This window comes from Dreissena polymorpha, chromosome 14 (assembly GCF_020536995.1).
Source record: "Dreissena polymorpha isolate Duluth1 chromosome 14, UMN_Dpol_1.0, whole genome shotgun sequence".
NCBI classification, from domain to species: Eukaryota; Metazoa; Mollusca; class Bivalvia; order Myida; family Dreissenidae; genus Dreissena; species Dreissena polymorpha.
Genome location: NC_068368.1, coordinates 71,978,867 through 72,001,756, shown reverse-complemented (window position 1 = coordinate 72,001,756; position 22,890 = coordinate 71,978,867). Strand labels below are relative to the sequence as shown.

Sequence of the window (22,890 nt, the reverse complement as noted above, 5' to 3'; positions counted from 1 at the left end):
ATTCATGGTATCGGGTGAGGCCTGCTTGCCAGTGCTGAGATAAAAGTCAAGTCAATAATCCTTGAGAAATTATTTGGCATCATTATTGTGCAAGTTCAATCTCCTTTGAGTTAATATCATTGTCTATGTTTATATCATTGTCTATCACTTGTTTGTTAACTTGATTTTGTTTTTTGTTTGTATGGCATTAGTCAATCAAACTGTTTTCTGTTTGGTAGTGTGTCCTACATGGCAGACATTGTAATACCATCTATCTTCTAGAAAGCATAAAAATTGCACAAAAATTAGTAACATGTACTAACTTCTCATTCTATAAGTCATGAAACATTACTGGTTAAAGAACAAAATTGTGACATGTATAACAACAACAAAATACAATTGAATAACAGAACATGTAGATCACTTGAAAACTACAACAGCAGTTCTATTGAGTTGTTTATTAAGTTTAGAATGGTGCCTTATTTTAAGCTGATTATCAGAAACAATAATCATAACAAGAGCACCGCCTTGCGGGTGCAGACCGCTCATCTATTTTCTTTTCAAAGGTGAAGGGACTCTCATTTTCAATCACAAAGGAGGGAGGGGTGGAGTGAAGAGGGGTGTATAGTGTGGGGTTGTGGACATTTATTACATTATCTTCCAAAAAAGCGAAAAAAAAATATAAAAAAATCGGGTGCGGGGGGGGGGGGGGGGGGGGGGGGGAGGTGATGGGGGGCGTATTTTTTGGGTGCGGTGGTTGGACGGTATTTCAAACATAACAGTTTTAAAACAAAAAAATGGGGGGGGGGGGTATAGTGTGAGGATGTGGTGGTAATTTGTGAGATGATCTTAAAAAAAAAAAAAAAAAAAAAAACGAAAATTGGGGGGGGGGGGGGGTGGGGTGGGGGTATAGTGTGAGGGTGTGGTGGTCATTTGTGAGATGATCTTAAAAAAAAAAAAAAAAAAAAAATTAGGGGGGGGGGAGGGCACGGGGGATGGTTTGGGTGGAGTCTATTGTGGTATGTCAGGTAAGAGTAGTTTCGTCAAAGTATCAATCAAATCTAATCATAAATAAAGAAGTTATGGCAATTTTAGCAAAATTTAATAATTTGACCTTGAGAGTCAAGGTCATTCAAAGGTCAAGGTAAAATTCAGCTTGCCAGGTACAGTAACCTCATGATAGCATGAAAGTATTTGAAGTTTGAAAGCAATAGCCTTGATACTTAAGAAGTAAAGTGGATCGAAACACAAAATTTAACCATATATTAAAAGTTACTAAGTCAAAAAAGGGCCATAATCCGTAACAATGACAACCAGAGTTATGCAACTTGTCCTTTTACTGTACCCTTATGATAGTTTGTGAGTGTTCCAAGTATGAAAGCAATATCTATGATACTTTAGGGGTAGAGTGGACCAAACCATAAAACTTAACCAAATTTTCAATTTTCTAAGTATAAAGGGCCCATAATTCCGTCCAAATGCCAGTCAGAGTTACATAACTTTGCCTGAACGGTCCCCTTATGATAGTTCATAAGTGTTGCAAGTATGAAAGCAATAGCTTTGATACTGTAGGAATAAAGTGGACCTAAACACAAAACTTAATCAAATTTTCAATTTTCTAAGTATAAAAAGGGCACATAATTCTGTCAAAATGCCAGTCAGAGTTACCTTACTTTGCCTGCACAGTCCCCTTATGATAGTTAGTAAGTGTTGCAAGTATGAAAGCAATAGCTTTGATGCTTAAGGAATAAAATGGACCTAAACACAAAACCTAACCAAAATTTTCAATTTTCTAAGTATAAAAAGGGCACATAATTCTGTCAAAATGCACGCCAGAGTTATCTAACTTTGCGTGCCCAGTCCCCTCATGATAGTAAGTAAGTGTACCAAGTTTGTATGCAATAGCATTGATACTTACTGAGAAAAGTGGACCTAAACGCAAAACTTAACCAAAATTTTCAATTTTCTAAGTATAAAAAGGGCACATAATTCTGTCAAAATGAACGCCAGAGTTATCTAACTTTGCCTGCCCAGTCCCCTCATGATAGTAAGTAAGTGTACCAAGTTTGAATGCAATAGCATTGATACTTTCTGAGAAAAGTGGACCTAAACGCAAAACTTAACCGGACGCCAACGCCGACGCCAAGGTGATGACAATAGCTCATAATTTTTTTTCAAAAAATAGATGAGCTAAAAACCAAACAGTAGTGAATTGTTTTTGTATATTGCTTCAAATTAAACATTTAACATTATTTAGTTTAATAAATTTATGTTATTGCTTGCTACATGTTATTAAATTGTGACATACATCAACAATCATTGAAATAAATATTAGGCAAACTTTACTCAATGAGGGCAGGTAGATTTTCAAACTAACTTGCCCTCTGAACTATTGGAAAAAGTCAAAGCCGTAAGTCAAACTCTGATAGTAAAATATTGCAATTATTATGTTGAATATATTTTTGAACACTTAATGAGCTTTACTGTGATGGAAACATCACATTTACTTTTAAAGACCCATTCAGTAAATTTTCTGGATATAATTACTCATCTGAATAAACACAACCTATAACGATGTGTTTGATAAACTCTATGTCCCCATATATTTGACCAATGACCTTGAAGGATGACCTTGACCTTTCACCACTCAAAATGTGCAGCTCCATGAGATACACATGCATGCCAAATATGAAGTTGCTATCTTCAATATTGCAAAAGTTATGGCAAAATATTAAAGTGGGAGCAAACAAAGCAACAAACCAACAGACAGGGCAAAAACAATATGTCCTCCACTATAGTGGTGGGGGACATAAAAAGGTAATGACAACATCAACAGCTTAAACCCCTAATCCGGTCAATTAACATTACAACGCCTACCAGTAATCAACCCTTTGGAGATTTTCGTACTCGTTGACTCCACCCCCTGGTCCTCTCCAGCCACTCTCTCATCAGCCTGCGCGTGTTCCTCTGTTGGGGTCAACTGCTGCAGCTGGTACATGGTCAAGGACTGCAGCAGATCCTCGAAACACTGACGATCAGTGAGAGGTAACGTCTCTGGAATGATCAAACCCACGGCTGCCCCTAGACATGACAAAGCAGATTAACGATGAGCATTGATCAGGCAATCATTTTGTTTATACATGTATCATTTCCTATTTTATAAAATAATAAAACATACAATACATTCTATTAGCAATGGGACATTATTGTATAAGAACATTGTTTACAAAAAAGAATGTGAAAACGTAAAATACCAATTGGATTTTGCTGACATAAAAGTTTGTAGGTTTGTTAAATATGGTATATTTGTTGAATTTTTAAATTCATAGATTATTTTTAACCTCTGCTTCGAGATTTCTGACTTAAATGTTTGTTGAAAGCTTGATTGCGTAGTTAAGTCGTAGCATGAAAAGTCCCAAAAAATTAGCATAAATTCATCCTTTGTTTCCTTTTCACATCAATGCTATACAAATATATTAAATTATTCATGTACACCATTACAAAAACTTGCGAGGCAAAGCATGAATCCCACAATTGGAAACTCATGTCACATGCACAGTAACTTACCTGGAACAGTGGACTGCAGATCTGGGAATACATAGGCTCCATAGTTAGTCCTCATGGCTGGAGAAGACCCTGGTTGTAGCGGGTAAAACCATTCCCCCACCTGAAGGAATGCTGATGGCTGTATAGTACTGCTTGCCCCCTCAGCTGGCTGCTCATTGAAACGGAAAACTTTCAATGATGATGGATATGATGGTGCACTAACATAGCCTTCAGGCGATATGAAGAATATCTGAACATTGTTAGGTATGCAAAATATCTCTGTAGCATTTGCTGTCAGAATTTGACTGTCTGTGGATTCTGCACTCATTATGCTGTCCCCTAGAGCAGCAAACTGTTGGTCAGACATTGAAGCCTCGTAGCTCGGAGGGGCTTCCAAGTCCATCGCTTCTGGGGCTGATGGCATAGCGATTTCTGATGCTCGCAGAGCCTGCAACCTGTACTCTATCTGCAGCTTGGTTTTGTTCAGCTTCTGCTGAATCTCTCTGGCCTTATCTTTCTCTGCTTCCGTACCCTGGAGATGTTCACAGTCAATTTTTAAGGCAGAGTTCACTGCTGATGTGCCACTTTCGTAGAAAGCACGGGCATCGTTTGATTTTCCCTCCTCGTCCGCACTAAGTCCTTGCTCCACAAGTCTAAAAGCACTATCATGGTATTCCTGGAGTTTGGCTAATGTGTTGGCACTCAATATCTGTGACCCAGGTGGAGGAGGTCGGCTTGGCCTTGACCTAGATTGCTGTGGTGACCTTGACCCCTGAGCTGATGCCATTGGCATCTCCATCTTCCTTATATCTGTGTAAAGATGAATGGATGGTGAATCAAACATTTATTTCTAAAATACAAATTGATATTTATTTGAGATTACACTTATGTAGGCTGCAACATATTTGATATTAAAAGAACAAAATAAACAATAACAAATTATATGGAAGATATTCATTTTTGTTTGCATGTATATGTCGTCAGTATTTTCAATTTTGTTCTTTGGTGGGTGGTATTGTGTTTATTTTCATTCACCTATGACCAAAAAAAGAACTACGGTGATTACAACTGAAGTTTTCGGACAACCTCTTGTTGTATTTTTCTTTTTCGTGACTCTAAATTTTCGGACAAACAGGTTTTTTCCATAATTAATGTCTCTTAATTTTCAGACAGTATATTTTACCGCGCTTTTCTACAGACTTCAGCCCTGTTTTCCCTTATCTTGTGACACTTCTATCATGGATTTTTAAAATGGGATTAAGGTCATAACACCTTGCAGATTCATGCCTGAGGGCAATGGAACATTACATTCGCGTAATTGGCTAAATAACCATGTATACTTGTAGAAAGTAATGGATTCACCCAACAGCATTTGAAACAATTTCCTCATTTAAAGGAAGCAGAATGTTTTCTGTTTTTACGTTTTTGTTCTATATCATTTCAGGCAAGAGTAAGCAAAGCTGTGAAGTTGTTTTTATTTTTTTAAGCAGAAAAAGAAGAGTTAACCACACGAAAATTACTTAGCATTGATTTATTGCATTTATTTCAATATAATTATAATTTTTGGACATCTTAATGTTTGTCTCTAAATTTTCTGACAACTGTAATTTTTGAACATTTTGGTATCTAAATTTTCAGACCAATTTTTTAAAAATTAATTAAGAGTAATTACGGTAGTTAATATTTAATCTGACACCGTCAACAACATCATGATACTACAGTGTTAATAGTGTTTTACTATAGCCATATCAGGGAAAAAGCCCTGCCCCCTTGGGGCCATGTTTTTCAACCAACCGGAATCATTTTCAAACTCGTACAAGATATCATAGGGACAAATCTTCTGACTATGTTTCATGATGATTGGACAATAAATGTGTCCTCTAGAGAGTTAACAAGGTTTTACTATAGCCATATATAGCCATATAAGGAAAAATGTCTCGCCCCCTGGCGGCCATGTTTTTCAAGCAACCGTAACCATTTTTGAACTCGTCCAAGATATCATTGAGACAAATCTTCTGACTAAATTTCATGAAGATTGGACAATAAATGTGGCCTCAGGAGTGTTAACAAGGCAAATGTTGACGTCGCATGCCCCAACCTGGACAAAAAGCTATCACAAAAGTTCACCATGAGCACATTGTGCTCAGGTGAGCTAAAAATGTTGGTTGCTTCCATATAGAATGCTCAAAGATTATGTAACAAGTTGGTCTCACCTGGGATAGAAAATATTCTGTAAGTTACTTTACATAATGACCAGGAAATATGTTATTTCAATTAATACCAGTAGTAGTGATACATATCTGCACCTATAGCAAGCAGTTCTTAACCACATTGTAAATAAATGCTTTTTTGTTAATTTTGATTTTTTATTGTATTTAAATGTATTTAAGTCATATAAGGGACGTAAGTTTGTCTATTCACACTTTTCAAGGGAACGCGGGTTTACATAATTGCACATACTAATTACTTATGCCAGTATCTAAGATTACAGCCCTACTTGAATCAAAGGAAAGGGTAGAATTGTAACATCAATAACTTTGTTTACAATTACAAAAAAGTAACACTTGATTGGTCATTGTCGGTTCAGGTACGCCTTAAATGTACCCCGGGTACTTTTAAGTATTCTTAAATTTACCCAGGTACGGAAAATATACTAATAAGAACCAGGAATTGTAATGCTAAATTGGTGGTTATCGGCTAATTTTTTTTAAAATAAATTATATTCATTATGTATGTCAATATTCTGTAAAAATGGCCTCTATATTATCGAAACTCATACTCAAAAGCATGTTGAGGCAGGTTTTGTTCAAAATGAATTTTGCTTCATATCCCGTAGCATGTTTTATGACATCGGTTTTTGGGTGGTAATAACACTCAAGTAAAGTCTGAATTGGACGAGTACGTTTAAGTATATTTTCCGTACCAAGGGTACATTTAAGTATACTTAAGAGTAATCAAGCACAAGTATAGAGCTCTACAAACTGAGCTAGCTGATCAATTTTTCTAAGAATGAAAAGTTGAGGTGGAATAATTGTGCAAATTGCAGCTCAGAGATATGTGCAATAGTCTGTCACCTATCATAATAACACAAAAGAGTTTCACGTGAATAGATTAGATTCTAATCTATTATGTTACAAAGTAACAAACATGTTATACTCATAAAACATGCAAAAGGCCAAACTGAAACCAGCATATTACAAATAGTTGAGTAGTATAACTAAACTTAAGGGTGAATAGACGATGTTAAATGACACATTTCTGAAACATAAACAATTTGTTTTACATCTTTATTGTGATTTTACAGGTATTTTCTTATCAACCACAGTTCACTATTTTTCGCTTCCAAAACATCATGTACTTCAAATGTTTCTTTTATATTTCATTTTGCACTGCACAACAAAGTTTCATAAGTGATAAAAGTTTTACACAATTTATGCTGCAATTTATATCTGAAATTGATTGTATCAAACTACCTAATAAGATAAAGGAAACAATTAACATCATCAACATGGTTTAACGTCCGATAAAAAATTTAACACATTTAGCAATACAATGTATAAACCTTGATAAAAAATATGACATACTTCTTACCAATACTGCTGTCTTTAATTACGTTCAGTTCATAACAGATAGATAGAAGACAATCCTATCAAGCAGAAACTTGAAGTGATTTCCAAATTGACAATTGTCAAAGTGGGCTGACAGTGACACTGACTCAGAAAGATGTCAACAACTATTCGGAACATCTTGGATTTCTTCGATAATATGAATAAAAAGTCACATGACATAAAAATGGCGGACTGTCAAAAACTTTGGAAAAAATTTAAGTTGTTCATTATTGTCTAATAAGTCGTTAACGCTGGCGTTTATCAACAATGGATTTTGTTGCGCATTGGAAAAACTGGATAAGGCCATTGGCCCTTATGATTTATTTTATTCTTATGATGATAGCCATTCCACTGTGTGTTGTTGAAGTGTCAAATAAAACACAAGAGAAACATATAAAAGCTTGGTTCACTGGAGGCGTGTTCGTCTTGATGACAGTTCCCATATCCGTCTATGAAATAATTCTTCATGTTATTAACTACACTCAACCAAACTTGCAGAAATACATTATCAGGTAAGTGTTTACTATTTGGAAAAAGTTTTCTTACAAGTTGCTCATTAAGTTCAAGGATTTTTTTTCAGAGATTGTCGAAACGACAATTTTCCAGCTATTTGTCACGCATTAAAAAACATAAGAGCACTATAAATCAGAGAGCAAAATACTATAATTAATGTAGACTCATGGTGTAAATACTGTTTCTTTATTGAACTCCAAAATAAACCTTGAACAATTTGGAATGATTCTGTTGTTTTCGTTTGATCTTCTTTCAGCAATTGGATCACGTACACCAATGAAATGTGCAAACATTATGATAAAAGTTAGGATAGACAAGTTTTTAGACAATAGCCTTTTAATCAAAACGATATATGTTCTTGCTTAACAAGTTGGGACAAAAACATTCTATCTTATTTCTTTCGAAAATTCTATTATTTTCATTACAGTTTAGCTGTACACTTCCTTGGTTAAAATCTAGTAAATTAAGGTATTTATTGACTCATCTAAGTAATGTGCCAATCTGTGAAAAAATCTCTGTATGAACTTGTCAGCGTCAAATTAAATTACTGATCATTTAAAATTCTGAAAATGCAGCCATAATTCAAGATTCATCACATGTTGAATGGGTGTAGTAAATTAATTAGATTTGACACCTGGAACATTCTGCAGATCCTCTCATAACGCAGCATAAGGCCCTCAGAATCAAAAGAGCTAATGACATTTGTTTAGGAATGAGTTGAGAGGGTAAACATCAATGACCAACATTTATTTAATTAAAATGACAATTGTGATTATTTTGATACTCTGACATATTACTTCTACATCTTGTGAACAACTTACCGGTATTCCGTTTCATTTTATTGGAATAATGGACCATTTGGAAATGACCAATTGAGGTCTATCTGGGCCCAAATGTTTGCCCGAGGTCCTGGTTCCCTATGCCTTAAAAACTACACCAATAGTCACGACAGTTTATGGTTAGAACGTTTTGAGTGTGCAATTGCATTTGGTTGATTATTTAATGAATTAATTTTCTCAGATCTTTTATTTTTGTGTTTTTCAGAATATTATGGATGGTGCCAATTTATGCCCTAAATGCAGTAAGTATTCATTGTTTTTTGTTGTTGCTTTTTTACCTCATCTAAGCAAAATTTTTTTGCCTATTGGAAAAATTACCGATACCAGCCTAATTGGGAAAAAATAGCGAGATAAAACTGAAATTGGGAAAATTCGCGTTGTGAAGTCTTCAGATTGGGAAATAAGACTAGTTTATTAGTTGCTAACAAAAACTTTAAAATTGGTAACTAAGATTTGCCAAGTTGTCAATATAATATTTTCTTCATAGGGAAATACACTAAATGTTGCCTTCTAATAAAATTTAAAAAAAAATTGCAACCTTAAATTGGGAAATTTTTAGTTTTTTTCCCCCATTGGGAAAGTGCAGTTTTCGGGTACTTTATAAAGAAGGAAAAAATTGCTGGGTGCTGATGGTGAACTACTGTGGTCAGTCTATGTCATGCGTCCAGTTTTGTCTATCGTACATTTTAAGCTTAGTAAAACTCTAGTGGCCACATTTTTAGAACAATATTTGCTGCATCTTAGTCAGAATGCTAATCTTAACATGATCTAGGCAAAGTGTAAATGTGGGTCACATGTGTCAAAAAAACTGAAGTCAGATCTTCGAAAAAACATATACCACCCTTAAGGCCACAATCATGAATCAATCTTGATGAAACTTGGCCTGAGCGTTAAACTTGACATTATCTGGGCCAAGCTTAAATCTGGTCCAGATGCATTGAAAAACTAGATCACCAAGTCAAATCTGGTTACAACTCTAGAGAAGAAATTTATAACTCAATCTTGATGAAAATTGAACAGAAATGTAATATTTTCAATACCTAGGCTAAATTTGAATCTGGGTCATGTGCATCCAAAAACTAGGTGACCAGGTCATTTCTTAGAAAAACATTGTTATCACGGTATAAGCCTCATATATGACTGAATCTTGATAAAACATGGTAAGAAAGTTAATCTTAACAATAAAGTATTGAATGTCAATCAAGTGAATTTAGATTGCAAGGCCATACGTTAAAATCTTGGCAATTTGCTGTATTTTTTACTTCGGTGAGTGCGTAAAGGCCATTATTGTCCTCTTGTTTGGTATTTGATATGAATCTTTTGTGAGCTGTGTGAAAATAGAATTTATATTTGTAGTTGACTTGGTGAAACTATAGCAGTAAACAAGTATTTGCCATTTCAGTGGTTTGGTTTACGATTCAGCGTTGCTGCGATATATCTGGACACGATACGCGAGTGTTATGAGGCATATGTCATTTACAACTTCATGGCCTACTTGCTGAGCTTCCTGTGGACTGTCCATCCACAGTTGGAGATAGCTCTCAGCAAGACCAAACAACAGAAACACATATTCCCATTCTGTTGCCTACCTGTGTGGCCAATGGGAAGGTAGAAATTGTGTGAAAAAATGAGTTTACAAAATCAAAGCTAAAACAACGCATAGTTCGCTTTTGATATTTGACTGTTAACGATGTATAGAATTGTTTGTTGTTTTGTTTGTATTGTTGCTGAAATTAATATAAAAAAATTGGCAAGCAAGGTTCCTTTGTTAAAAATCGTTTTTAGCCTTATTCAACTATCACATCAAAACTGTTGACAGTTGTCATTATGAAGAAAATATTTTAGCCATATTAAAATTTCTTCAGCTAATGTGTTGATTTGTAGCCTTTCATTTGGATTATGAGGCAGAGCTAGAGCAGAATAAGCTTTAGAAAAGGGTTATGTAAAAAGGTTCAAGTTTGCAACTACATGTATTTGCATAGGTTTTTGCCATGTTCCGTCTGTTTCCATAATGTCTAAAGCAATTTCTACTCTCAGAACATTAAATGGGAAGATATAAATAGTAACAGTTGAAAACTTCTATTTTGCAGCAAGATGTTGCAGAATGCAAAGCATGGGGTGTTGCAATACACAGTGGTGCGACCTATAACCACCTTCATTGCCCTGTGAGTGTTACCACAAAACCTTACATGACTTAATAGCGGACAGCTTAGTTCCTAATCAGACTGCCTGATTGCGCAGGCTGGTCTGGAGCTATGCTGGCTGCCTATGGCATACAACCCATTTGCATATGATGTGACTCAGATGTTGTGGTGAAGTATAGTGCCATTACTCATCTGTATACATTATTATGTTGTGTTGCTATTATAATCTTGGATAACTGTGACTTCCTGGTCTAATTGTGTTAAGCAATTTTATGCTTATTAATTATTCTATTCGTTTGAATGTCTTTGTTTCACACAAAAAATAAAGTAATCCTTCTTTTGGAAGGAAAGTTTGATTTATCATTTAATTTTTAGTTATGCAGTTATGTTAAAAAATCAGTCAGAAGACCAATTTTGGGTCACTTGGTTTTGTCTTAAATAATGCTTATGGGAAAGAGTTTAATCAATTTGAAGCTATTATGTTTCATTCTCTCTTTACAATTGCTTTTAAAGATGTCTATGATTTGTGTTCAATTTCTTGGCTATTATATGTTTCATTCTTTCTTTACAATTGCTTTTTAAGATGTCTATGATTTGTGTTCAATTTCTTGGCAAGATTACAGAATCTGTCCACAGACAATAAGCAATGCGATACATACTAGATTTTTTTTTTAATTATCATACTTAACTGTTGCTCTGTTTGTCAGCCAAGAGAAACAAAGAAGAAAAATGAAAATTGTAGGTGGAAAATAAACAAAATAGAATACCACATGGAATTATCAGACATTCCTAAAATTAAGTTGATATTGGTATGTTCTCCAGGTTGTACCCATTGGTAATTATGAGTGTGGACGTATTCTGGTTTGATGCCAATTGAAGAACGCATTATTTTCTTTTATTATTTTGCCGATACAACTGGGTATTTTCAGTATTTGTGAAATCTCTGGGGTATACCATGAAGGGGAATTCAGTCCAAAAAGTGGCTGGCTCTATGTCACAATACTGAACAATGTCTCTCAAATTGTAAGTTATTGGTATCACTAATTTCCTTTATGATTTGACACTAATATATGACCCGCATCATGCAAAAATGGATCTTCTGCCATATACGCCAAGCATATCACCAGCCCAGACTATTTGATTGCATATGCTGGGAAGGATCTATGCTGGTCATTTATGGCTTATATTTGAATGGCACGGGTCATATGACCTATGACATATTTTACACTGATTTTTATAGATTTATGTTAGAATCAAGCTGTTTATTTAATAAATATTTTAATTATTATTTACTTATGGCAGTAAAGTTTGATAGCAATTAACTATTAGACATATTTTAATTTTATTTCCTTCAGTTGTTTTTGCTTTATAACAAGATTAAATGCACTATTGTACAGTATTAAACAGTTTAAACTTTTGTTTGTAGAAGAAATTTATGAATAAACAAAGTCAGTGATATAGTTTTAAATTAGATTTTATAAAAAAATATATACCATTTAAATATAGTTATTAATTGGACAGTAAATAAGTTTGATGATATGTAAGATTTTAAAATAGCTTCTTAGCTCATTGAGATTGAACAGATTTGTTTTAGCTCCATCACAAAAATTATGTGCTTTCATGTTTTTTGCATTTTGTTTAGATTGTGTACATGTTTGATATTAAATGCTTTAACATTTCCAGAAAACTCAACTAATATAATCGGTCGTAATAACTAATTAATATTCATCCATAAAGACTATCTTCCAGTTAATATGAGTCAGCGATACAATTTTTCAAACAATTAAACATTAACAGTCAATGTCAACAACTGTGTTTTTTCATACCAGTTTCCATAGTAACTTCTACTATTTCAGTGGGCTATGTACTGCCTGGTACTGTTCTACAAGGCCACCAAGGAGATGTTGGCCCCTATCAAACCCATCCCAAAGTTCCTCTGTGTCAAGTTTGTTGTCTTCTTTTCATTCTGGTGAGATTTACATCTTTAAAGTTTTTTATACCCCCGGTAGGGTGGCATATAGCAATTGAACTGTCCGTCAGTCCGTCTTTCAGTCTGTCAGTCTGTGCTTAACTTTTGCAATATCGAAGATAGCAAATTGGTATTTGGCATGCATGTGTATCTCATGAAGCTGCACATTTTGAGTGGTGAAAGGTCAAGGTCATCCTTCAAGGTCAAAAGTAAAAAAATACAATCCAAGGGAAGTAATAAGCTTTAAAAGAGAGATAATTTCTAAACCTGCCAAATGATGTTTTGAAATTTTATTTCAAAGCGACGGAATAGGGGCATTGTGTTTCTGACGAACACATCTCTTGTTCTTTGAGGGCAGGTAGGGATGGTGCAATAGCCATTCACAGGGCTCAGATTGAACGCACTACATGTGTATCTGTCAGGGTCTATTTGTCAAGAAATGTCATAGGTTAAAGCTAACCAATGTATTTTTTTTCTAATTAAAGAATTGAGAATTCTTTGTAAATGTATCACTGATCAAATTAAAGGGGCCTTTTCACATTTTTGGGCATATTTTGAAGTTTGTCATTAAATGCTTTATATTGATAAATGTAAACATTGGATCTTAAAAACTCCAGTAAAAAATCAAGAATAAAATTAAAAAAAGGAAAAAAAAGTAGCAGATACCAGGGCTCGAACCAGTGACCCCCTGAGTCCTGGAGTAAGTCTGAAGTAAAAACGCATTAGCCCTCTCGGCTATTCCGCCGGGTATACACAGGTTAAGTATTTTATACCTTATATAAGCAATCTTCGTAGTTTCGTAAATTTAAACGACAACAACAGAACTCTCCAAATTATTCAATCGTTTCGTGTTGCAACGCTTTATAATTTTTATGCCCCCCTTAGAAGAAGAGGGGGTATATTGCTTTGCACATGTCAGTCGGTCGGTCTGTCGGTCGGTCGGTCCGTCCACCAGGTGGTTTCCGGATGATAACTCAAGAACGCTTGGGGCTAGGATCATGAAACTTCATAGGTACATTGATCATGACTTGCAGATGACCCCTATTGATTTTGAGGTCACTAGGTCAAAGGTCAAGGTCACGGTGACCCGAAATAGTAAAATGGTTTTCGGATGATAACTCAAGAACGCATACGCCTAGGATCATGAAACTTCATGGGTAGATTGATCATGACTCGCAGATGACCCCTTTTGATTTTGAGGTCACTAGGTCAAAGGTCAAGGTCACGGTGACCCGAAATAGTAAAATGGTTTCCGGATGATAACTCAAGAACGTATACGCCTAGGATCATGAAACTTCATGGGTAGATTGATCGTGACTAGCAGATGACCCCTATTGATTTTGAGGTCACTAGGTCAAAGGTCAAGGTCACGGTGACCCGAAATAGTAAAATGGTTTTCGGATGATAACTCAAGAACGCATTATGCCTAGGATCATGAAACTTCATAGGTAGATTGATCATGACTTGCAGATGACCCCTATTGATTTTGAGGTCACAAGGTCAAAGGTCAAGGTCACGGTGACCCGAAATAGTAAAATGATTTTCGGATGAATACTCAAGAACGCTTTTGCCTGGATCATGACACTTCATAGGGACATTGATCGTGACTCGCAGATGACCCCTATTGATTTTCATGTCACTAGGTCAAAGGTCAAGGTCACAGTGACAAAAAACGTATTCACACAATGGCTGCCACTACAACGGACAGCCCATATGGGGGGCATGCATGATTTACAAACAGCCCTTGTTAGGTTTTCAAATTGTCAAAAGATACATATAATGGCTATATTGACCTATGGTAAATGTTAAGTAATACTGTTTCCTCACAAATATCATAACTAAAACGAAAATTTGCGAATCTGAAACAACTTTTTTCAATTTTGTTAATTTACCAAACTGTGAAAAGATCCCTTTAAGAACATAGTATTATGTATATTTAAGTCAATTGGTTGAACAGTGTTAACCAAGTTTTGTTCTTACATGTCATGAATTTTATGGATATATCCATAATAAACATTAAGATCAAATTTTAAAGATTTTTTTCTTGATCTAGTTGTTTGCTCTGTTTAGAATTATCAAGCTATATTATTTATGACTATGTAAATTACAGGCAGTCAGTGGTTATTGCAGCTTTTGGCAAGTTTGGTTTGATACAGGAATCACTGTTTTATGATAACGATGTGAACCAACTTGCAGCTGCCATGCAGGTCAGTACATATTTATTAAAATCTTTTTTGGCTAAAGCTAGGGGATTACTGGCACACTTTTGAGGCTGGTTTCATTGATGGAAGATATTTTCTGATTTCTATAAATATTGATGAGCACTTCCCATGTTAGGATGAAAGTCACAATGTCTTGAAAATTCTGGTGAAATGCAAACACAAACTAGCCTGGATAAAATATGCTCATTGTTTTTAGCTCACCTGAGCACAACGTGCTCATGGTGAGCTTTTGTGATCGCCTTTTGTCCATCATCCGTTTTGCGTCGTGCGGCGTCAACATTTGACTTGTTAACTTTCTAGAGGCCACATTTATTGTCCAATGTTCATGAAATTTGGTCAGAAGATTGGTCTCAATGATATCTTGGATGAGTTCGAAAATGGTTAAGTTTGCTTGAAAAACATGGCTGCCAAGGGGCGGGGCATTTTTTCTATATGGTAATATACAAATGTATGGCTATAGTAAAATCTTGTTAACACTCTAGAGGCCACATTTATTGTCTGATCTTCATAAATCTTGGTCAGAAGATTTATCACAATAATATCTTGGACGTGTTCGAAAATGATGCCGGTTGGTTGAAAAACATGGCCACCAGGGGGCGGGGCATTTTTCATTATATGGCTATAGTAAAACCTTGTTAACACTGTAGAAGTCACATTAATTTTCCGATCTTCATGATACTTGCTCAGAAGATTTGTCCCAATGATATCTTGGATGAGTTCAAAATTGGTAACCTTTGCTTGAAAAACAAGGCCAAGGAGCGGGGCATTTTTCCTTATATGGCTATAGTAAAATCTTGTTAACACTCTAGAGGCCACATTTATTTCCAATCTTTATGAAACTTGGTCAGAAGATTCATCCCATTAATATCTTGGACGAGTTCGAAAATGATGCAGGTTGGTTGAAAAACATGGCTGCCAGAGGACGGGGCATTTTTCCTTATATGGCTATAGTAAAACCTTGTTAACACTCTAAAGGCCACATTTATTGTCCAATCTTCATAAAATTTGGTCAGAAGATTTGTCTTATTGATATTTTGAATGAGTTTGAAAATAGTTACGTTTGATTGAAAAACATGGCTGCCAAGGGGCGGGTCATTTTTCCTTATATGGCTATATATTGCTATAGTAAAATCTTGTTAACAATCTAGAGGCCACATTTATAGTCCGATCTTCATGAAACTCTGTCAGAAAATTCATCTCAATAATATCCTGGACGAGTTCAAAAATGATGCCGGTTGGTTGAAAAACATGGCCACCACGGGAGCGGGGCATTTTTCCTTATATGGCTATAGTTAAACCTTGTTAAAACTCTAGAGGTCACATTAATTGTCCGATCATCATGAAACTTGGTCAGAAGATTTGTCACAAGGATATCTTGGATGAGTTCGAAAATGGTTTTGGTTGCTTTAAAAACATGGCCACCAGGGGGGGGGGGGCATTTTTCCTTATATGGCTATAACTATGGCTTTATAAAAACCTTGTTAACACTCTAGAGGCCACATTTATTGTTCAGTCTTCATGACATTTGGTCAGAAGATTGGTCTCAATGATATCTTGGATTAGTGTGAAAATAATTATGTTTGCTTGAAAAACATGGCTTCCAAGGGGCGGGGCAATTTTCCTTATATGGCTATAGTAAAATCTTGTTAAGACTCTAGAGGCCTTATTTACTTCCGATCTTCATAAAACTTGGTCAGAAGATTCATCCTGATAATATCTTGGATGAGTTCAAAAATGATGCCTGTTAGTTGAAAAACATGGCTGCCAGGGGACAGGGCATTTTTCCTTATATGGCTATAGTAAAACCTTGTTAACACTCTAGAGGCCACATTTATTTTCCGATCTTCATGAAACTTGGTCAGAAGATTTGTCCCAATAGTATCTTGTTATCTCAGGTGAGCGACTTTGGGCCTTTCAGGCCCTGTTGTTCATAATCCAGACCTTAGTCTGCTTATTGTTTTAGCAACCAAGGCTATTTCCCATTTGAGTACCGCCCTAATAGTTATTGTAAATCCCCAATAGGCACAGTTTGGATCGCAAATAAGAACAGTTTTAGAATCTTGAGTTAGGATGTCACCTTTTTATTTAGAAACAAATTGAACATCAATTTGTTGGGATGATGTTTTATGCCCCATGGCATGTAGTGATTAGCATGTCTATTCTTTGTTGTTCCATCCTTGGCAGGCTGTCCATGTGAGATTAACACAAAATTACAAGTTTTGTCTAATATCTGTAATAGTTCTTCCTACAAAGCATTGATTCTTGCAATCCAGCATAGATGATGTTTTTTATCACTACACATGTATTAATATACAAATATATCCTAATAATCTGACCTTACATTCACATTGACATTGACCTTCTTTTTGACCAAGACTTATTGGGAAGGTTAAAATTCTTCATTAACTCAAAATGGTGCATTTTTCTAACGTCAGTACCACTTGATACAAAGCACTGATACTTGTATTGATGTTATCTATGCACACTCTCCACACACCCACATTTATTTGCCTCATTTTGACCTTGAATTGAACTTCTTTTGGACTACTGAAAGACTTTTTCAAATGAGCCAATCAATCACAACTTGCAAGGCTTCCACTGGGAGCATAAGCGATGATTGAACATAGCACCTTGTTAACTAGCGGATGTGAAAAACAATTAGCATGCATTTGTCTTGGAGGACTTTTGTCCAAATTGCAAGGCAGATACCCTACATAATATGTAACTGTGTTGGTTGATTTTATTTTCTCTGAGGTAAAATTAACCTCCTTTCTGGTTTGAATATTTTCATATGCCACACAGGTGGTTAGCGTGTGGCTATGATATTAATTAGTGAAAACATCATTTTGAATGATAAATAATCATATTATAACGAAAAATTAACTTTTATGGGAAAAAAATCACTATCAAACATATATATAACAAGGTATGCAACTCAAAATCAGCCCAAAACGGGGTGCATCGCTTTGAACAGCCATATCTTCATCAATTGTGCAGCGATTTTCATAATCTCGGTCTTATTCAACGCAGAAATGAATTTCCTTTCTGGAAATGCATATGTCTTGCAATATTTTTACAAATGTTGGGTCAACTTTTAAGAAATAACACGATACACAACTCGCATGACCCAGTTGACAGTGATCATGCAGATGTACACCAGGGTCATAAGCATGGATGTAAAGCAGCAACATGTTTTCATCCATTTTACTTGTTATTATCTTAATAACAATTAATGAATGATAACTTATTGTTTTGATATACTATGACTAAACCTTATACATGATAAAGCAATAAAAATATATTTAAGTTATATTACACCTCACAAAAATAAGAACTTGCTGTGCGAATATAAGTGTATTATTTAGAAATACCCAACTGTTTGTAATATTTTCAGGATTTCTGCATCTGCATTGAGATGTTTATAGCAGCCATCATGCACTACTTTGCATTCTCACACGAGCCTTTTGTGAACACGGCGGCACCACAAGGTATGGCAGAGAGGGAGGCAAGCAGGGCAATCTGTATTAAACCTTTCCTGCTCAGATCTACATTTTGATGCGTTTGTAGTCCCTTAGAAAATCAAAATAAATTAAAACCTTCATTACTAGATTCAAGTTTTAATCCTTCATTTCCAACCCTAAGATACTTACAAGTAGAAGACAGCATGAAACCTTAAAAGCTGGTGAGTGTCTCACAGACTGTGATGGTTTTATACTGGTTGTATGGTTATATTGGTACATTCCAGAATAAGTGGTAAAAAAAATCCAGTTTTGTTATTAATGTAATAAAGCATTACTAAAAAGGTGTTGTTTTTTTTCATAATCTTTGACAGCAAAGCAAATTAAATTGTCTGCTTTTTCAATGATGATTTGAATATTAACATAGTGAGTTGCCTCAAAAGGGGATCATTCTTAGTTTTAGTGAAATGTTGTTCATTTGAAAAAATGGGACCATTCTCCATACATAAAGACACTGGACAAAAAACAACACCAATGAATAAAACACAGCCACAGAATGATAAATGCAAAGCATAGCATATTGGGGGTGTGTGTAAAGATGTGTTTTAAAATAAATGTACTTTTATTTAACAATGACTGTTAAAACTCCAACATAAATTGGATTATGATGTAATCAACAAAATATACAATGCATTAAATAAGGTCCCAGGCATTATTTCACCACTAACACATTTATGTTAATTATAGATTTCAGAGTATGTTGTATTTGCTAAAGGTACTCCAGCATAGTGAATAAGGATCCTGATTTATATGGATATATTTTTGTAAATATTTCAGTACTTAATGTGAAATAAATATTTTGTATACTCAGGTAACTGTTGTCAATCATTTGCATCAATGTGGGATGTTGGAGATGTCAAGGACGATGTGTTGGAGCATGTGAAGGTTGTAACCACGACGATGAAAAAGACTGTGAGTGCACCATTCCTCCGGCGTAAAAATGAGCCAGGAAACGAAAAAACGCCTTTGCTCCAGTCACGTCTAAGTCAGAATGATGAAGATCGTTCTATAGTGAGTTTGATTTACGGCTTTTTATTGATATTTTAGTCTGAAAAATAATAGCTTTGCCAAGAGTAAATAGACATGTTTTGATGTATTTGTACAAGCAGTTTTTCCATTATGAGTTAATTTATTTTTAGAAACAGGAAGATTATTCAGTTGTATGCTTCATCACTTCAAAATTGGTTATTTTAAGTTTTATTGTGAATATATTGCTTTAGGATTTTTTTCTTTTTAGAATCAAATAACTGAGGCTGAAATCAACCATAAAAGTTATCAGGGTCAAACTGACACAGAAAGTTTAGCGCCTGAACTTGATATTACCAGTCTGGACAGATGGCAGTCCAAGTCAGCAAAAAGCTCAAAATCTGTGTCATCAAGCATGCATAATTTCTATGAATCAAGCAGCGTAGATGTCAGGTCTCTGCAATCCGATACCATAGAGCATCTGGGTGACTCTGCTCACAGAACAATTTCAGAATCTGCAGAGCAGTCAGGGGACATTGATGATAACACAGAGCTGCCAAGAGATATAGATCAAGGAAGGGCAAATCAAGGTGACACTGCACTGATTGTTGGAACACCTAAAGTGTCTATACAGTCTGGTGATGCTTCGTTGAGGAATGAAAGTGAAGGCAATTATTCAGGGATAAGTGAAATTGTATAATTAATAACCATTATAATAAGGGATGTTAAAGATAGGTATTCTATTGTTTGGTTTGTCTTCTGACTTATTAAATAATATTAGAATTTATTCCGAGAAGAGAGCGATGCTTTTTTTACATGTAAACTTGTAGATCTCTCTTGAAAAGAGAAAACTTACTTGATACTGCCATTGGTTGGGCGTTATTATTTTAAGTGTGGCCAAAACGTTTCCTTATTTTATTAATTCTATTTTAAAAATATAATTTTATCCCACCCAAATTAAGATTCAGTTATTCCTTTCTGCTTAAACATCCCTTATTATAATGATTATGCAAACTCAACTTAACTGTTCCCTTGTATACATTTAAAGTTCTCTGCATCTGCTCATTTATTGCTGCTGTAAATGGAAATCTTCAAATCAAAATACTCCAAGTTGATTAGCTAATGTGGAATGATACGTTGCACACACAAATAAAGCTCGGGTTTGCCAGAGGCTGGTAAATTTTATACTTCATTTAGACTGCGCTGAGCTTATTAGTGTTATTTCGTACCAGATATTGAGATGCTATAGATTTTTTAAACAGTATAATATCAAAATATAACAATTAGAAATAAATTCAATCTAGGTTGTGATGAATAAAATGTTGATCACAAGTTTTAAACATGTTGTACTGATACCAAAAATTTTAATCAAAGAGAGTGTATTTCATAGTCTCATAGTCGGCAAACTAAACAGGCGACAAGTTTTAATTTTCTAGAATTGTGTGGAAATGCAACTTGGGTTTATGATATGTTAGATGCTGCCTGTGCTACAAAATTGTTGCAATATCTGCAATATTTCAGTATTGAATGCCTGAAAGTGGCCCATTGCTTTTTAGCTCACCTGAGCACAATTTGCTCATGGTGAGCTTTTGTGATCGCCTTTTGTCCGTTGTCAACATTTGCCTTGTTCACACTCTAGAGGCCACATGTATTGTCCAATCTTCATGAAATATGATCAAAAGATTGGTCTCAATAATATCTTGGATGAGTTTGAAAATGGTTACGTTCGCTTGAAAAACATGGCTGGGCATTTTTCCTGTAGGAAATGGCTATATATGGCTATGGTAAAACCTTGTTAACACCCAAGAGGCCACATTTATTTCCAATCTTCATGAAACTTGGTCAGAATATTCTTTCCAATAATATCTTGGACGAGTTCGAAAATGATGCCAGTTGGTTGAAAAACATGGCCGCCAGGGGCGGGGCATTTTTCCTTTTATGGCATTGTAAAACCTTGTTAACACTCTAGAAGCCATATATATTGTCCAATCATCATGAAACATGGTCAGAAGATTTGTCCCAATGATATCTTGGACAAGTTCCAAAATGGTTCCGGTTGCTTTAAAAACATGGCCACCAGGGGGTGGGGCATTTTTACTAATATTGCTAAATATGGCTTTAGTAAAACCTTGTTAACACTCTAGAGGCCACATTTATTGCCCGATCTTCATAAAACTTGGTCATTAGATTTGTCCTAATGATATCCTGAATGAGTTTGAAAATGGTTTCGGTTGGTTGAAAAACATGGCCACCAAGGGGGCGGGGCATTTTTCCTTATATAACTATAGTAAAACGTTGTTAGCACACTAGGGGCCACATTTATTGTCCAATCATCATGAAACTTGGTCAGATTTGTCCCAATGATATCTTTGATAAGATTGAAAATGATTCCGGTTGCTTGAAAAGCATGGCAACCAGGAGGCGGGGCATTTTTCCTTCTATGGCTATATATGGCTTTTGTAAAACCTGGTTAACACTTTAGAGGCCAATTTATTGTTTGATCTTCATGAAACTTGGTCACAAGAATCGCCCCAATGATATCTTAGATGTGTTCAAAAATTGTTCCAGTTAGGTGAAAAACATGGCCACCAGGGGGAGGGTCATTTTTCCTTATATTGCTATCATAAAAACTTGTTAACCCTCTTTATGTCACATTTATTGTCCAATCTTCATGAAACTTAGTCAGAATATTTGTTTTAATGACATTTTGGATGTGTACAAAAATGTATCCGGTCTGTTGACAAACGTGGCCGCCAGGGTGTTCACTAAGAAAGTTGGTTAGAACATTTGTTCTAATGACATCTTTGGCTGCACAAAACAGGTAAGTACCTTTGAATCTCCGGTGAGCAAACTTTTGGCTTTTCAGGCCCTCTTGTAAATTTTCCCACATAAAATCTTAACTTGAGATTTATTTGTTAATAACATATTTGAAATGTCATAACATCGTGATAATGTGGAATTGTTTAATAACACATGGAAATGGTTTTTACTACCAGTATGTAACCATGCTTTTCATTCTTGCCTTTTCTGATGACCAAAGTTTGTAAATGACGGGCTTAAGCTTGTTAAGTATATGTACACATACTTTTTTAAAGCTCACAAGCAGCCAAGTGATATAGTATTGAACTGGATTGTTCAGATATATTTATAGATATATATATCATTTTTATAAATATATTTTTTGTTTAGACAAAAGTATAACGGTTTTTCATGATGCATTTTACTTCCATTTTACCAGTATCTTCAATTTATTCCGTGAACATAGTAATTGTATGTCAAATGTTCATGATTATTATGGTCACTTAGTGCATGTCATGTATTATGTAAATAATTTATGGTTATGTTTATTTTGATTGTGTTAAATTAAATTATGTTGGATGTTTGTTGAAGTTTTCTTTCTATGTTATTAATAGCTTTTAATTACTTTGACCTGTTGTGTTTTATGATGTTTAAATAACCCACCAAAACGCTCATATGTTTATTCAGGTATTCAACCATGATTTGTTTAATATATTATTACATAATTTAAAGTTTCAATTTTTATACAAACATTTTACTTTTGAATTAATAAACAAAAGCAAAATTA

The 22,890-nt window shown here is 35.0% G+C and overlaps 2 protein-coding genes across 4 annotated transcripts in view; one reads left to right on the top strand and one right to left on the bottom strand.

Moving 5' to 3' along the window:
• Positions 1–7,265, bottom strand: part of LOC127858139 (spartin-like) — an 18,910-nt gene extending 11,645 nt beyond the window's left edge. For 2 of the 3 annotated variants that reach the window (XR_008038769.1, XM_052395102.1), the window contains exons 1-3: positions 7,117–7,265; positions 3,547–4,335; positions 2,857–3,060 (exon numbers count right to left, since the gene is read on the bottom strand). Coding sequence is in view for 2 of the 3 variants with exons in the window: in XM_052395102.1 (XP_052251062.1) it covers positions 2,857–3,060; positions 3,547–4,324 (982 nt within the window). In the remaining variant the exon portion in view is untranslated. Of the gene's footprint in view, positions 1–2,856; positions 3,061–3,546; positions 4,336–7,109 lie in introns of all 3 variants that reach the window. The other variant, XM_052395103.1, reaches the window with a different exon arrangement.
• On the top strand, positions 7,218–22,890 carry LOC127858141 (transmembrane protein 184C-like). Its single transcript, XM_052395104.1, has 10 exons — positions 7,218–7,645; positions 8,691–8,727; positions 9,888–10,093; positions 10,576–10,650; positions 11,559–11,652; positions 12,486–12,598; positions 14,709–14,805; positions 18,215–18,308; positions 19,150–19,349; positions 19,576–22,890. Exons 1-10 carry the CDS (start codon positions 7,401–7,403, stop codon positions 20,002–20,004), a joined length of 1,590 nt encoding a protein of 529 aa, XP_052251064.1. The 5' UTR covers positions 7,218–7,400; the 3' UTR covers positions 20,005–22,890.

Bases quoted from the DNA above. Each gene is read 5' to 3' on its own strand.
- LOC127858141 (XM_052395104.1), top strand. From the start codon at position 7,401: ATGGATTTTGTTGCGCATTGGAAAAACTGGATAAGGCCATTGGCCCTT. The intron at 8,728-9,887 runs GTAAGTATTCAT...TTGCCATTTCAG, and splicing joins CAATTTATGCCCTAAATGCA to TGGTTTGGTTTACGATTCAG. The intron at 10,094-10,575 runs GTAGAAATTGTG...TCTATTTTGCAG, and splicing joins CCTGTGTGGCCAATGGGAAG to CAAGATGTTGCAGAATGCAA.